At 49.9% G+C, this 16,231-nt stretch overlaps 1 protein-coding gene across 1 annotated transcript in view; it reads right to left on the bottom strand.

Annotated features, from left to right (window-relative positions):
- The window catches only part of PALMD (palmdelphin), a 47,534-nt gene extending 32,452 nt beyond the window's left edge, over window positions 1-15,082 (bottom strand). The window contains exon 1 of the mRNA XM_036272288.1: window positions 14,644-15,082. Coding sequence (XP_036128181.1) covers window positions 14,644-14,688 — 45 coding nt within the window. The 5' untranslated portion in view covers window positions 14,689-15,082. The remainder of the gene's footprint in view (window positions 1-14,643) is intronic.
- Window positions 15,083-16,231: the final 1,149 nt, after the last annotated feature.

Raw genomic sequence — 16,231 nt, 5'->3', positions numbered from 1 at the left:
GACCCCATGGGTGTTCAGAGAGAACACAAGACCCGCCTACAAATGGAAAACTATGTGAGTCCACATTAAATCAACGTGGTCGGTGCTAAAACATAAAATCCTAAACAAATCTTACTTCTTTCTTAAGAGCAAAATTGCAAAAGTGACATTAGCAATCAAGCATTCTAGAAGAATGAAACAGAAAGCCCTTTTCTACTAAAAGCAAATGCGTTGCTTTTTCTTAAAATAGCATTCATGTTTACCTTCTCTTTTTTGTTGTTTTTTCCATTTATATTTTTAGATAGAATGGAAGGGAGGAGGAGGGGGGAGAGAAACATTGATGAGAGAGACACGTGATTGGTTGCCTCCTGCTCCACCGGTGCAGGGGATGGAACCTGCAACCGAGGTAGAGGTACACCCTTGACTGGGAATCGAACCGTGACCCTTTGGTCTGTGGGCGGTGCTCCAACTGCTGATCCAAACGGGCCAGGGCTATGTTCATTTTACAATAATGAAAGAAAGTGCCCTTCTGTCAATTTTCTGTACTTTTCAGAACCTGGTAGAAAGGATTATATTTTCTCCCATTAAATGTCACATACAGAAGTCAAGGCCCCCTCTGCCCAGAACCAAGCCCCTGGGGCCGGCAGTGGGAAGCTGGTGATGCCCTGGCCTCGGAGAGCAAGGGGCACTCCGTGAGTTCCCAGTGTGCACGAGGCGCTGGCCTGGCACGTGCAGGACCCCATGCGCGCAAGGTCTCCCTATGCCAACACCCCACGCGCTGCCCTTGCGTCCCGATGCCAACGGCCAGCCTAGCCCTACCCGTCTCGAATCTTTAAACAGCAGGAACGTCTGGGAGCCGAATTGCCCCTGGAGGACCCTGACTCCGCCGCCCCGCGATCATGGGCAGCTACCTGAGCAGCTACCTGAGCAGCTACCTGTGCAGGTACCTGAGCATAGCCAACAGCACGCTGCGGGCCCCCGCCCGGGTGCTGCGCCCCCCCGCCCCGGCGCGCCGGTTCCCACAGTCCAGGCCGGTCCTTCGCCAGCAGGGCAGGGAACAGATCCGAGACCCCTGCGCCCACCCGAAGCGCTGCGTCCGGACCCAAACCCTGCCCACCATACCGCCCGGCCAGGACTATGCCGGAGTCTGGAGGGAGAGGATGCCCGCAGCTTGGAGGCGCTTTCCCAGCCAGCCACCCAGCCCGACCCCCATGGGGCTGGATATTTCCGGCACTCCGAAGAGTATGCTGCAGCCACAGCTCTGGAATGCCCGCCGCCCCCGACGCATCCAGAGCCCCGTGACCATTAAAATTGCTCCTCCTGAGCGCAGAGGGAGCCCCTACACGGGTCCACCCACCCAAGAGCGCCCCGACCCCTGTGCCAAGGAGACCGTGCTGAAGGCGCTCAGCCAATGCAAGAAGGGAAGAAGGAAGTTCGACGGACCACTCTGGTTTGAGACCTCGGACAAGAGAAGGAAGCTGAGCCCAGAGAGCAGGCGTTCTGCCTTCAAGCCCGTGGTGAGAAACGGGGTGAGCCTTCCCCTTGTGCCCAGGCCTGGGCCTCTGCTCCTGGTGCAACCGTGTAGGGAGGAGGACCCTGCCGCCACCCCCTTGAGCCGTCCCTGTCTGCGAGGACACCACCAGCCCAGGCCACACAGGCAGTCTCATCCGGAGAACTTGGAGCCACCGGTCACCAATGTGTCCTATTAGTCAAGGCCCTGCCACCACCACCCCTTGAGACTCAAACCCACGGTTCATTTACCCTGGTGAGCTCCGCTCCCCACCTGCGTGAGCCCCGGACACCACCAGTCACCTCCGCGCACCCCAGAGCCCCTCTCCTTCGCGGACAGCAGGACAGCACCCACACGCAGAATCGCTGCGCTGCCAAACGTTTGCCTTCCTCCCAGCCGCCCTCTCCCGCCCTTCCCAGGAACACCTATCAGGAAGGCGTCTTCCTCCCGTTTGCCCAGTTTGTATACTCGAGTCTGTTCTTCTTTTCAATAATAATTATAGAAACCGTTACTATCATGGAGATTGTCATAGTCTTTCTATAAAAGATTTATATATTAGGGTCTCTTACACACCACCAGGTTGGCACTGATAACATTTGGGGCTGGATAATTCTTCGTTGTTTGCTGGTTGCTGTCCTCTGCGTTGTAGGGTTTCAGCGGAACCCTGGTTTCCAGCCTCCAGTGCCAGCAATAGACCCACACTGTGAAAAAAATGTCATTGCCAAAAACGCTAGGGGGTGGGGGTGGAGGATTGGGGGGAGGTGTGTGTGTGTGAAAAAATTCACACTGGTGGAGAACCACTGAAGGACAGTGACCTCTATTGGCAGACACAGTAAAGCGTGATCTCCCCAAATGTTTGCCTTCATTTTATTTATTTATTTGAACTTTTCTTGACTTTATTGGGGTGACACTGGTTAATAAAATTACATAGGTTTCAGGTATACAATTCTATAATACATCATCTGTATAATGTATTGTGTGTTCGCTACCCCAAATCAAGTCTCCTTCCATCACCATTTATCCCCCTTCACCTTTTCTAACAGCCCCTCCCCCTTTGCCTCTGGTAATCACCATACTGTTGTCTCTGTCTATAAGGTTTTTTTTTTAACTTAACCCTCCCCCCTTTTCACCCAGCCCCCCAAATCTCTATCTCCTCTGATAACTGTCAGTCTCTTCTCTGTGTCTATGAGTCTGTTTTTTTTTGTCAGTTTATTTTGTTCATTAGATTCCACACATAAGTGAAATACATGGTATTTGTCTTTCTCTGACTGGCTTATTTCATGTAGCATAATGCTCTCCAGGTCCATTCATGCTGTCTCAAAAGGAAAGATTTTCTTTTTTACAGCTGAGTAGCATTCCATTGTGCAAGGGTACCACAGCTTTTCATCCACTCTGCTATTGATGGACACTTGGCTTGCTTCCAAATCTTGGCTACTGTAAATAATGCTGCAGTGAACATAGAGGTGTATATATTCTTTAGAATTAATGTTTCAGGTTTCTTCAGATAAATCCCCAGAAGTTGAATCACTGGGTCATAAGGTAGTTCCATTTTTTATATATTGAGAAAACTCCATACTGTTTTCCATAGTGGCTGCACCAGTCTGCATTCCCACCAACAGTGCATGAGGGTTCCCTTGTCTCCACACCCTCAGCACTTGATGATAGCCATTCTGACAGGTGTGAGGTCATATCTCATTGTGGTTTTTAATTTGCATTTCTCTGATGATTAGTGATATTGATTATCTTCTCAAATGTCTATTGGCCACCTGTATGTCCCCTTTGGAGAGGTATCTATTCAGGTCCTTTGTCCATTTTTTAGTTGGATTTTTTTTTTTTTGTGATGAGTTTTATAAGTTTTTTTTATAACTTTTGGATATTAACCCTTATCAGATGTTGTCTTTTCATTTTATTGATGGTTTCCTTTGCTGTGCAAAAATATTTTAATTTGATGTAGTCACATTTGTTTATATTTTCTTTTGTTTCCCTTGCCCGAGGAGATATATCAGAAAAAATATTGCTATGAGAAATGTCTGAGATTTAAAAACAATTGATGAGAGAGAGAGAGAAACATCAATCGCAGGCCCGAATGTGCCCTGACAGGAGATCAAACTCGAAACCCATGGATGTACCCGGACTGGGAACTGAACATCTGCACGGACAATACTACAACCAACTGCATCACACCGACCAGGGTGAAACGTCTGAGATTTCACGACGGATGCCCATCTCTCCCTGGCAAACAGAATCCCTGCTGGCTTTCACAGCCAGATGTTATGTGGGTACCTCTTCTCGACTCTGGTGCTCTGGGCTAGGGAGCCCAGGGTGGGGCTGAGACTCCATGCACCTTAGGGGCGTCTTTGCAGCTGAGATACCCCTCCTGAACCTCAGGCACTGCCCAGGGGAGCGGGGCCAGCCCTTTCTGCATTCCCGCCCTTCCACCAGTCTCCATGTGGCTTCTGCAATCCTTGGTTATAAGACTTCTGTTCAGCTAGTCTTCAGTTGCTTATTCAGGTTGACTGTTCTATATTTTAGTTGTAATTCCATTGGTCCTGGGAGGAGGTGAGCATAAGCAGAACCAGGATTTGAACCCAGGCAATTTGAATTCAGCCTCCACCCTCTTCACAAAATCACTATGCCCCTTTCCTGAGTGGGAAACTAGTCCAGCGTCTCACAGCTGCGCTGGTTGTCCCTCCATCATGACATACTGTGTTCTGGACACAGCGCAGCATGGTCAGAGCAGGGGGCCCTCACCAGGAGGGAGCACATTCAGCTTCCTGCACGCTGGTGGCCACCGAGCACCTCTCTCCGTGGGCAGCCCAGGGAGAAGAGCATGTTGGTGTGTGTGACAGTGACCGCCGAGCCCAGCAATGCTTCTCCACCCTTGTCCAGCGTCAGCTTGGGCTGGTTTCCTCTCGGGGTTCGTAGTGAGGTAAATGAAAGTTGTGGCTGGAGACAGGGCATCTCTAGTGTTTTGGCAACACCCGGCTTACAGAAGTGTTGCTAAGGAATAGCAATATTTTATCACTCAGCGGCCACGTGATGCCTGGCTCCTGTCACACAGGTAGTTAAGGTGATTTTATAATGTTGCAGGTGTGGTTCTACTTTGAGAAAGGAGCACTTTTTCCCCATAAGATATCATCAACAGCAAGTTATTACCCTTCTGCCAAATTGCACAGGAATATAAGCATTATCGAAAAACAATGTAGCAAAACACACTATAAGTCAACCTTACCTTGTATGTCTAACTCTGACGCTAGTACTGTTTGCCAAAGGTGTCACGGCCAGCCAGTCCCTCCCACACCGTCATGACGGAAATAGATGTGAAATGCCAACGGATCCCCAAATTTCCCCAGAAGCTTGAGCATCTCCACAGACACCTGCTATAACCTGACATACCAGATGTTTATTAATGCCAACTATTATGAATGAGTTATATTTCTGTTTACTACTAAAGTGTTCAACGAACAAAGACTTTTTGTTCAAAGAACAATTGCCTAGATTTTTAGTTGTCTGACAGACTATTTTAGCAGTTGACACCCTCAAATTCCTATTCTGTAAAAGACCACCTCTTAATTATTCTGAAAATTAATATATTATACCTTGTACAACTATAAAGCTATTGTGACCATCCATGACTCAATATTATCTCAATCACATACTTGACTAAAGTAAGCACAATACTTAGAAAGATGAATAGTTTAGAGATGTTACTGATACTGATCTAGCTAATATTATAAAATGCTGGAAGCTGTCAAGAAGGCAGGATTGGTCCGGAGTTCTTTAATTATTAGTTTATCCAATTTGTATATAGGTACTTATATACTAATGCTACATTCAAGGTGACGTTAGGAGTCATGCAATGTTTAAAATTATTTAAAAGTAGAAGCTTTCATTCTATGAAGAAAGAAAATCACTTGTACAAGTAACTATAGCCTAAGAAAGGAAGTGATCCGTGTCATCACCGAGGCACAAGCAGGATGCTGGGAGCTGAGGGCTTTCTGAGCGCCTACGCGGGGAGTCACTGTGGAGCTGGGGACGAGGAGAAAGCCCATGCGAGTCAAGGGCTCAGTGTGAGCAAGGGCCTGGTGGTAGAGAAATGGGACATGATTTGGAACAGCAAGTCTGAAATCCAAGTGCCACACAGGGGTAGTGGAAATAAAATAAGACTAACAGGATGAGGATAGATCCCCGGGAGAGATTAGGGAGTGGCAGGACAAGGGCTTGGGTTAGTTGTGTTGACTGGGGAGCGATGAGGGCCGCAGAGGGGAGAGCGGCGGAGTTAAGACCGCGCCTTAGCTCGGTGTCCGCTGTGCAGTAGATACTGGGGGAGGGCGACTGGGGGATCGTCAGCAGGGCCCCGAGTGCTGGGCGGGAGCAGCAGAGGGTGTGGAAGTCAGAGACACCAAGGAGTTCAACTGGCAGGGCCTGGCAACTGGCGACGTGCGGGTGCCAGGGAGGAAGAGGCCCGGTGGGCGCAGGAGAGCAGAATCACTCACAGAGACAGGAAACTCAGGAAGGAAGAAAACGGTTAGGAGGGAGCTGGTGGTTCACGCCAAGTGTGAGGTGTCTTTGGGGCGACCAGCTGCAGTGTCTTTGGGACAGGCAGTTGGAATGTTAGACAGACAGACGAGAAGAGGGGTCAGAGCTAGAGATAAAGACGTGGGAGGGAGTGTGGAGGACAGGAGCCTTCAGAGAATGGCAGGAGCCATTCCCGTGGAAAGAAAAGAGTTAAGGACAGACCCCTCTGGAAGGGAACCCACATGGACACTTGTGTGGGGTCAATCAGATGCTATTTATAATAGCACTTGGTGAACTGGGCCAATTCAATTAGACCAATGGATTCAGACTCATTCTGCTAGAAGCCGATATCTTACTTTATAACTAGCTTTACTGACATTTTTCTTGTTTCAGGTCTCGAAAGAACCATACCAGAAGCTGCTTATTTGAATTTAAATACTACCAACCATGCAGCTTGCTGGTGATGTGCAAATAATGGCAACCTTGAGTGATGGGGACGTGCTAATACTACTACTAGAAAGGAGTCCCAGGCTGGAGGGTCCTGGCTTTCAATGAAAGCAGATTTTTAAAATTATTGAAAAAAAGATCTTGAGGAATTCTTTTTTTTTTTTTTTTTTATCCTCACCCGAGGATATTTTTCCATTTTTTGTTCAGATAGAGTGGGTGTGTGTGTGTGTGTGGGGAGAGAGAGAGAGAGAGAGAGAGAGAGAGAGAAACATCGACGTGAAAGGGACACATCGAGTGGCTGCCACCTGCACGACCCAACCAGGGCCGGGGCCAAACTACAACCGAGGTATGTGCCCTTAGCGGGAACTGAACATGGGTCTCTCCGGACCCCAGGTCGATGCTCTAACCACTGAGAAAACCAGCCAGGGCTTGAGAAATTCTTTTAAAAAATTCTTGAAAAAAAGGCACAGATTTCAAGAGGGAAGATAGATGATGACGCAGGGCCTTTTCCACATGGGAACAGGGACACATGATTACAAATGATCTCAGATAAGAAGGAAAGTGCACACCTACTAACAAGACCCAACAGTTTGCTGTCACTGGGAGTGCCCATGAGCTCACCCAAGCAAGAATGAAGACAAGCAGGTGGTACCTATTTGCCAGAAGGTGAATGAGGTGGACATCTAGGGAGATGGGGAGATGGGAAGCATGTGGGAAACATTGAGGGCACAAAAAGCATGTGTGTCAATAAATACATATGTTTAAGTTTTTTTTAAATCTTCACCTGAGGATACTTTTCCATTTATCTTCAGATAGAGTAGGAGGGAGGAAGGGAGGGAGGGAGAAAGAGAGAGAAACATCAATGTGAGAGGGACACATCGATTGGCTACCTCCCGCATGACCCTGACCAGGGCCGGGGACCGAACTGCAACCAAGGTACGTGCCCTTGACCGGAATTGAACCGGCGACTCTTTGGTCCAAGGGCCAACGCTCTAACCGCTGAGCCAGACCAGCCAGGGCCTGTTTAAGTTTTGTTGAGGACAAGAAGATAAAGTCATTAATTAGATCACTGTTGAGATACATAGAACACTGTTAATGTAACAGAGAAATTGATGTATTCCATTCCAATTTTCTTCCATATTTTTGATTAAGGAGAATAACCTTGATCCTGGAGAGGGCAGAACAAATATTCTCACATGGAAATTGAAGCCCAAGAGGAAACAGAGCACCCAAAACAGCTGCTCAGACTGTGATGGGCTTCCTTTCAGGGATTAGAACAATTTATAGACACGATAGAAAAATACTGTCAACTAGTCTTGGAATCTTGGGTGAAGTGAAGAGGTATCAGGAGACTGAAAGTGGCAGGTTTTTTGAAGAGGAAAAGGTGAATTATGAATATTTAAAGACTGGTGAATTTACTGGCTAATTCCTGGCAAAGTTGTAGAATGAATTATTAAACAGTGTTGTATTTAGACAAAGATGTCTAAGAGATAGCATTTGATTATTAGAAACAAAGCAATTAAAACTAACTTTCTTTTGCTTAATTTTTCCAGATCCTCAGGTGATGAAGACAATGCTGGTTGTCACAAGAGCTAACATTTATTCAGAACTTTTTATGTGTTAGGAACTACTTAAAGCACTTCACCGTGCCAATGTGTTTAACCTTCCCCGAATCTCCGTGAAGTAGGGGCCATGTTTATCTTCATTATTTAGGTGAAGAAACCGTGTTTACTACCTTTTACCATCTGAGATGCAGTAATTATTCATCCATTTTTTCTTCCAGTTTTCTAAATATTAAAAAACTCTTTAATCCAGCTGAATTTATTTCGATTTGTGAAAATACCGAGAACCTAGCCTGGTTCTCGCTTGCGTACCGGACCCACTGAGTCACTGGGGTTGTCGTCGAGACTGTAAGCACAGCTGTCACTCAGATGGCCTCGGTGACATCGTAGGGCCGCACACGTCCCTCGGGCACTGCTGACACGGTGCCAGTGCATCTCCCCGGAGTGACCCCACGGCCACTTAACTAAGTGAAAATGTTCTTATTTTATTCTTATTAGAATTTAAATATTTCCATTTTATTGAAATGTCCTCATTTGGTTTTAAGAGGAGCTGTGTCCTGCGCGGCTGGAGGCATGTTCGCGCCGCCCTCGGCCTCCCTGGGGATGCTCAGCCACGGGCGCGGCGGTTTCCACGTCCCCCCGAGGGCTGTGCCTGGGCCGTCAGGGCGGCTCACAGGCGCCGGGGACCCTGGGCAGTCCGGCTCTCGAGGCTGACTGCCGTCCGCAGGGCACTGACACCCTGCCCTGTGGCCAGGGAGCGTTTCCTCATAAGCTCCGCTGGGGTCGCGCCTGTCCCGTGGCCTCCCTCGTGGCGGGCTGTCGTGACTGGCAGGGACGCGCAGCGCACACCTGCTTGAGGAAACTTCTCCTTGTCCGGGAGCCGGGTCAGCCCAGACGGCTCATGGGAACTGCGGAGGCCTGGCTGTTCCCGCCCGCACAGGCCTTCCCTGGAGGGCCTGCCTCTCCGCCCACCAGCTCTGCGTGGGTGTCTGCGGACGCTGGTGACCCTGGGGTCCTGCTAACTGTCGTAGCCGTGAGTGAGCTGAGGGGTGCAGGCTTGGAGCCGTAATGCTGCAAGACGCCTTCTAACGCCAGCGATGCCATGGTCCAGACACAGGTACGTCCACCTCAGTCAGGTCCAGACACAGGCTACGTCCACCTCAGTCAGGTCCAGACACAGGTACATCCACCTCAGTCAGGTCCAGACACAGGCTACGTCCACCTCAGTCAGGTCCAGACACAGGCTACGTCCACCTCAGTCAGGTCCAGACACAGGTACGTCCACCGTTAGTCAACGGTCCAGACACAGGCTACGTCCACCTCAGTCAACGGTCCAGACACAGGCTACGTCCACCTCAGTCAGGTCCAGACACAGGCTACGTCCACCTCAGTCAGGTCCAGACAGGCTACGTCCACCTCAGTCAGGTCCAGACCCAGGCTATGTCCACCTCAGTCAGGTCCAGACACAGGCTACGTTCACCTCAGTCAACGGTCCAGACACAGGCTACGTCCACCTCAGTCAACGGTCCAGATACAGGCTACGTCCACCTCAGTCAACGGTCCAGACCCAGGCTACGTCCACCTCAGTCAGGTCCAGACACAGGCTACGTCCACCTCAGTCAGGTCCAGACACAGTCTACGTCCACCTTTAGTCAGTGGTCCAGACACAGGCTATGTCCACCTCAGTCAGGTCCAGACCCAGGCTACGTCCACCTCAGTCAGGTCCAGACACAGGCTACGTCCACCTCAGTCAACGGTCCAGACACAGGCTACGTCCACCTTTAGTCAGTGGTCCAGACACAGGCTACATCCACCTTTAGTCAGTGGTCCAGACACAGGCTACGTCCACCTTTAGTCAGTGGTCCAGACACAGGCTACGTCCACCTTTGGTCAGTGGTCCAGACACAGGCTACGTCCACCTCAGTCAACGGTCCAGACACAGGCTACGTCCACCTCAGTCAGGTCCAGACACAGGCTACGTCCACCTCAGTCAGGTCCAGACACAGGCTACGTCCACCTCAGTCAACGGTCCAGACAAAGGCTACGTCCACCTTTAGTCAGTGGTCCAGACACAGGCTACATCCACCTTTAGTCAGTGGTCCAGACACAGGCTACGTCCACCTCAGTCAGGTCCAGACACAGGCTACGTCCACCTCAGTCAGGAGCCCGACGGGCTTGCTCTCGGCTTCCCTCTCTTGTGTGTACACGCAGAACGAATAAGGAAAGTGTACATGGCCGGCCTGGGAAATGGAGGTAGGGCCAGCTTCTCGGGCACGGGGCCTGGACGTCCTACAAGGCTCCACGCTCAGAGGGGCCAGCGTTTAGTGTCCTGCTCGGCTGCTGCCATCTTGAAATGCTGAATACTCCTTGAACACGGCTCCCACATTTCCACTGCGTCCTGGGCCCCACAGGTTACAGCAGGTCCTGCCTCGGGGTCATCTACTGTCGTAGTAACTGCCAGAAGCTCCCAGACACCGACAGAGAGAACATGAGGGGAGCTGGAGCGTCCAGTGACAGGGCGACACGTGCTAAGACATACCTCGAACCTGGGGTGCTGACGGTACCTTTTCAACAGTGGTCTTTGCATTGGGCAGATTTCTGTCTGAGGTAAAAACTTTCCGAAATGCCTATGTTTACAAGTCTAGGAGAAAGTCTCTGGGAGTGCAGAGGAGTAGGGAGTGGACCCGGGAGACGTGAGCTCCTCATTACCGTGTGTCACGAGTGCCTTGGCCGGCAAGTCTGGCTCCGCAGCTCGGATTCCGGTGTCAGAACTTTCTGTGGCTCCTTCCAGATGGAGTCGGTCCTAGGCAGGTGCTGGCTCTTGTGATTATTACAGTCGGCTACGTTTCCACAGAGCTCACCTCCTCCACATCCATTTCCCCGAGGCCCATCCTGGCCACTCTGCTGCAAATAACAACCCACTCCCACCCCGCCCCAAGCTCACCCTTATTCCACTTCCCACGTCACTGCATAAGGCTCAGACACAGCAGGTGCTCAGTAGCCATGCGCTGCACAAAGGAACGAGAGGACGGCCTGATAACTCACATCCTACCAGTGAAAGGTGAGCCTCGATGAGAATTAAAACGTCAGCCAAATTCTTACTCCTTTCCGAACCGGCGGGTCTGTTCTCTGAAAACGGAGTCAGGTGCTCAGGATTCTTCTGATCTCACCCCTCAAGCACACGAGCTCTGTAAGGCTGGCCAGCTGAAGATCTGGGGCTTTGCCTGTTCCTGTCTTCCCATGTTACTTAGTAACAGTATTTTCCACCACCACAGTCGGAATGGAGATGCCACACTGGTTCTTCATGCAGGAAAATGTCAAGAGCACAGGGGATATGACTAACGCTATGGGATCTTTTATTTCTGAGGGCAATGCACCTGGGCCTTTTCGCTGTTCTTTTTTATTGATTTATATCCTCATCCAAGGATATGTTATTGATTTTAGGGATGGAGAGTGAGAAACAAACGTTGATGTGAGAGAACATCAATCAGGTGCCTCCTGCACACACCCTGACTGGGGATCGAACCCACAAGTTGGATATGTGTCCTGACCAGGACTCGAACCTGAAACCTTTGGTGTGGGATGACACTCCAATTAACTGGGCCACCGGCCAGGACTTCTGTTCTTTAGTGGGGCCATAGGTTCTTGAAGAGAGGGACTCTGGGGGTGACTGTCAGTCTTTCATCTCAGTCCTCCTGAGGATACTGGAGTTGCTGGTATTGTCAGTCCCAGTACTATTAATTAAAGTCAGTTTCAGATGGCTAGTTTCCCCCAATAGCTCTCCTTCGTACAAAAATCAGCTATTTGTTAAAATATCTACTGACATGAAATAAGCCTCAAGAGGCTTGTTAATCAAAGTACTACTTAATCAGTTTGTAGCCGTTGTAGTCTTAGGCTGAGAGCTCTTTTGACCATTAATTTAGGGAGAGTTGACACATGGATAAAGTAATAAGGGAGGAACACGAGAGTAAGTGTGCAAAGTAGAATCCATGTTTGTAGGCCTGAACAGAAATACGTTCTTCTAAGCAGTGGTTTCTGTGGACTTTCATACTTTTGTCTTCATTCTCTTTGAGAGAACGTCTGACTAATCTGAAATTTAAGTTACTGAGATGAGCGATGGATGGCCCCATCGTGGTGACTGGGTTTTGGTTTGAGAGCCCAGGTGCCACATTGTATCTAGTTACTGTGCTTAATCCCCCCCCCCTTTTTTTTTAAAAAAAAAGAGGAACCAGAAGACGGCTCCTTGAGTCTGTCAAGTTACAGGCATATACCATTTGTTTTCCAGTTCCTTGCAGTGGAAATCATGACTTTTTGGATACTGAAAACCAGGTGGAATAAATTCATCGGTGGAGATTATTTCATTTCACAGCCAGAAATTGGAGGAATACATTTTAATACAAAAATCAAATAGATTTTATAGCGTAAAAAAAATTTTTTTTCCCTTTTTTCTAACTAAGTGATGTCTAGGGGTTGCTGTGTTTGGAGACATTGAGCAATTATCTTATGATTTTGTTCTTGAAGCACATACACAGAAATTGTTTTTAGTGTATAGGGAAATAGGAGGAAAACAGTTATAATGAGAAGATTGTCCCTGGGTCAGAGATTTTGAAGGTTTGAAGTACTTCCAAAGGTGGAATAATCCTTGCAAACTCTCTGGATACTGTGTGTGTGTGTGTGTGTGTGTGTGTGTGTGCACGTACCCGCACGCACGCGCGTTGTTCCCGGGGCAGGGACAGCTGAGGTGCAGAAGGCTGGCATTTCCAGGGTGTCCAGGAGGGAGGCCCTGCATGTGCTGTTTCCATGGCTACAGCACTGCTCCAGTTTTCCTCTAGGTGGTGACAAATGTGACTGGACTTAGCCTGGTGACTGGACTCGGTGAGTGGAAATTTGTTCCCATAAACTCTCAATTTTTTTCCCTGCCACCTTTAAACACACATATTACTTCCAACACAGTATTACTTCATGGTCTTTGCAGATTGGCTTAATTCTTTCTAATGGGACATGTTGAGGCTCATGGAATAGTCCAAAAAGTCTTTTAAAAAAAATCATCCCCAAAAGCACATGCTAGGATATTCAGGGGCCTGCCTACCCTCTTGTCTGCGCATAAAGCTTAGGGAGTCTGGCTCTGTCCGGCTGTGTTTGGCGTCCTTGGTGAGGGGGTCCCCTCTCCCCAGCCTCAGGAGCAGCCGCAGGGGCAGCGGGGACCAGGGCCAGGGCGCGCTCAGGGTCAGAAGAGAAACTGCGGGACCAGGGGCTACGTGTGTGCTCCGCGGGGCGCGCCGTGTCACTGGCTGCCAGGAAAGCGACAGCACGCACCGTCGGGAGTGACCTTTTCACAGCAGCTGTGCGGCCAAAGGCCCACGCCAAACCCCACAGAGCAGGGCTGGCCTCTGTCCCTCAAAGCGGCACAGCTGAACCGTGGCCGAGGTTAACAACAAAGAAGAACAAACCAAAACAAACAGCCGTCCAAACCAAAGTTTTCAAAGACAGGAAGCTGTACTAATTAGAAGTCGGACATTGGACAAGCACTGTGTTAGGGAGAAGCGCCAGCCTCCCTGGCGGACTTCTGGTCGCTCACCACTGGCTGAGTGAAGATTTCAGCTTACCGAGTCCTCTCTGGGTGGACCTGAGACGCGGTATTCGTTTAATAAAAATCCCGAATTGGGATGAGAATTCGAAGGGCAAAGAGAAACTCTGCCCCTACCTAGCCTGACTGGGTATCCGTTTTTAAAAACCACTCATTTCTTCTTGCCAGCTAACTTCAGTAGCAGAAAATGCTGAGACACTGGGATGTTGATTTCCAAAGTTTCTTCTCTTAAAAAAATTATCTCATAAGTTGTACCTAATGATAAATGATCATGCTACAGAGTTCCAGTTTACTGCCAAACAGAGGATTTAATAAAATTAAATTTAAAAAGCTGGATCATTTAAGGAAAGTAATTCATTTCTTGCTTTGACTCTTTCCCAGAACAAACATAAAAAATGCATTATTTTCCCTCCTGGTATTAACAAAATATTTTCCAAATCCATTGCCTGCGTCTCTGCATTCCTCCATCGGGGTCTTATTCAGTGTGTGACTCCCTGGAAACTGATATCTGAGGATTAATCTGATACGTGCTTCTACCCACTTTCCCCTTGTTTAATGCTTAGCCTGAGCACAACATTCATTTTCTAGGCTTTCTGGAACATACTACCGCACTACAAATAAAAAGTTTCAACTTGTCTGTTTTCTTTCTTTTCCTCTCCCTCCTTTAAAAGATTTTAACTTTTTGGTGTATTATTTTAAACAGTTTCCAAGTTGGGGATCCGTCTTTTGGTCTCTTGTCTGTCAAATAGAAAATTAAGGGAAAATTGCGTTTCTAAGGCACATAGAAGGTCAATCAAGCTGCCTCTTCCAAAGCTTCTGAAGGCTGTTTAAAATGTAGACACCGTTGGTTTTTTTTTTTTTTGCAAATATCAAGAACTGCACTCGGGTCCGGGAGCTCGGGGTTGGAGAGGGTCAGAGGGTGAGAGCGCAGGGGCTCCGAGGGTGACAGGTCTGTTTTTCCGCTGACCGGCGGCGGCAGGGCCAGCGAGCTCTGCCTGTCTGGAAGCCACCACCTCCACGAGTTATAACTGTGCACTTACTGTGATGGCCTGGAGTCTCTCCTTCAGCAGCTCAGCCTCTTCCATTCTGGAAGTCAGGGACGCGCGGACGCCGCAGGAAGCCCCAAGCGACCATAAATCAGGAGCCTCGCTGGGGAGAGCAGCCGGGGCGACGGGAGCAGCAGGACCGCGGTCGGCGCCTGGGCGAAGCGGCGAGCAGGCGGCGGGAGCGGCTGGGAGCAGATGTGCCGCTCGGCCCTCAGACCTGTAATGAGGGTGCTGGAGGCAGCGCCCGGCTGCTGGCTCCCGCTGACTGACAAGTCTGAGCGCAGCTCACCAGCCCTTTTCCTCCAGGAGCTGCCAGCCCTTTGTTGTAATGTGCACCGGGAGCGCGGCACACTTCTGATTAACTGTTCCCTACCCGGGCCGGCCTTTCCCAGGCCCCGGGAGCCCACGCCCAGCTGTGATCAGCCGCCTCCGTGGTGGGCTCTGCGTGTGTTTGTACAGAGAGAGTCCACCTGCCCCTCCTCCAGACTCTGCAAAGCGGGGCCTCGCCCTGACTCGGCCAAGGCCCTTGCTTGTCTGCCTTCCTCTGATTGGCTATGGATAATCATAAAAAAATTCTGTAGTTTCTTTAGAACTTACTGTGGTGGTAAATTGACATCAGGTGGCCTCCCCTCCCCTCCTCCCGCTTCAGCAGTTTGTTTCAAACTTTGGAATCTCCAGGTCAGGGGGAGCCACAGGCGTTCGCCTGATTGAGAACTTGGCCCACCGGCAGAGTTCAGCGTGGTGCCAGCCTCAAGTACCGCCCTGATTTCTTGCCTTGGATCTCTGCGGAATGCAGTTCTTTCTTGGACCTGGCTCAGAAGGGACACCGGGCTCTCGGGAAGGTGCCTATGTTGACCTCACCAGTTATGCAAGAGAAAGGGCGAGCCTTGGACGGTGCGATGAGATACTCTGTGCTCACGTGTCCAGCGCTGGCTATTCCTCTGCCCTTTGGAAAAGAGAAGCCAAGCCCACTGCAGCCCTGGGTTCAGAGAAGAGGCTGGGAGCTTCCCGATGGACTCTGTTTCCTTCCCTGCCATTTCTTCAGCTCCTTTCGAAGCAGTGGCTCCTCATCACTCTCTCCCTCACTGTCGTGAGCTTGGACACTGCCAGACACCTTCGTGTCAACATTCGGCTGAAGAACTTGGACAGCCTTCAGGTGGAACATGCAGTTTAACTTCCTCTGCGTTGTCCGTATCGGTAATACCAAGAGCTGACCTTCGTGAGCCCTCCCTCTAGGCAGGCAAACACTCTCCATCCCATTTACCTTGCAGGGTGCTAGGAGACGACGCCACTGGCCCTGTCCTGAACGCGAGGAGACCGAGGTGCAGAGAGGTAAGTTTGCATAGACAATAAGTAGCGAGGCCAGGACTGGACACCGGACTGTCTGACTATACAGGAGCCACTCCTCAGCCTGCCCAAGGAGACAGGGCACGGTGAGAACGGGCTGGAGGCTAGGTCAGCCTTTGTGAGAAAGAGTCGGACCCCCAGCCTCCTCCTCCACCTGGGTCTCAGAACACTGCTATTTGGGTTCAACCCCCTCTGGCAGAACCCTGTGGGAATCTCCTCCGAACGAACTTAGTGG

The sequence above is a fragment of the Molossus molossus genome, unplaced genomic scaffold (genome assembly GCF_014108415.1).
Source record: "Molossus molossus isolate mMolMol1 unplaced genomic scaffold, mMolMol1.p scaffold_m16_p_20, whole genome shotgun sequence".
Taxonomy (NCBI): Eukaryota; Metazoa; Chordata; class Mammalia; order Chiroptera; family Molossidae; genus Molossus; species Molossus molossus.
The sequence above is the reverse complement of the archived record's forward strand: the minus strand, read 5'-3'. Positions and strand labels throughout refer to the sequence as shown.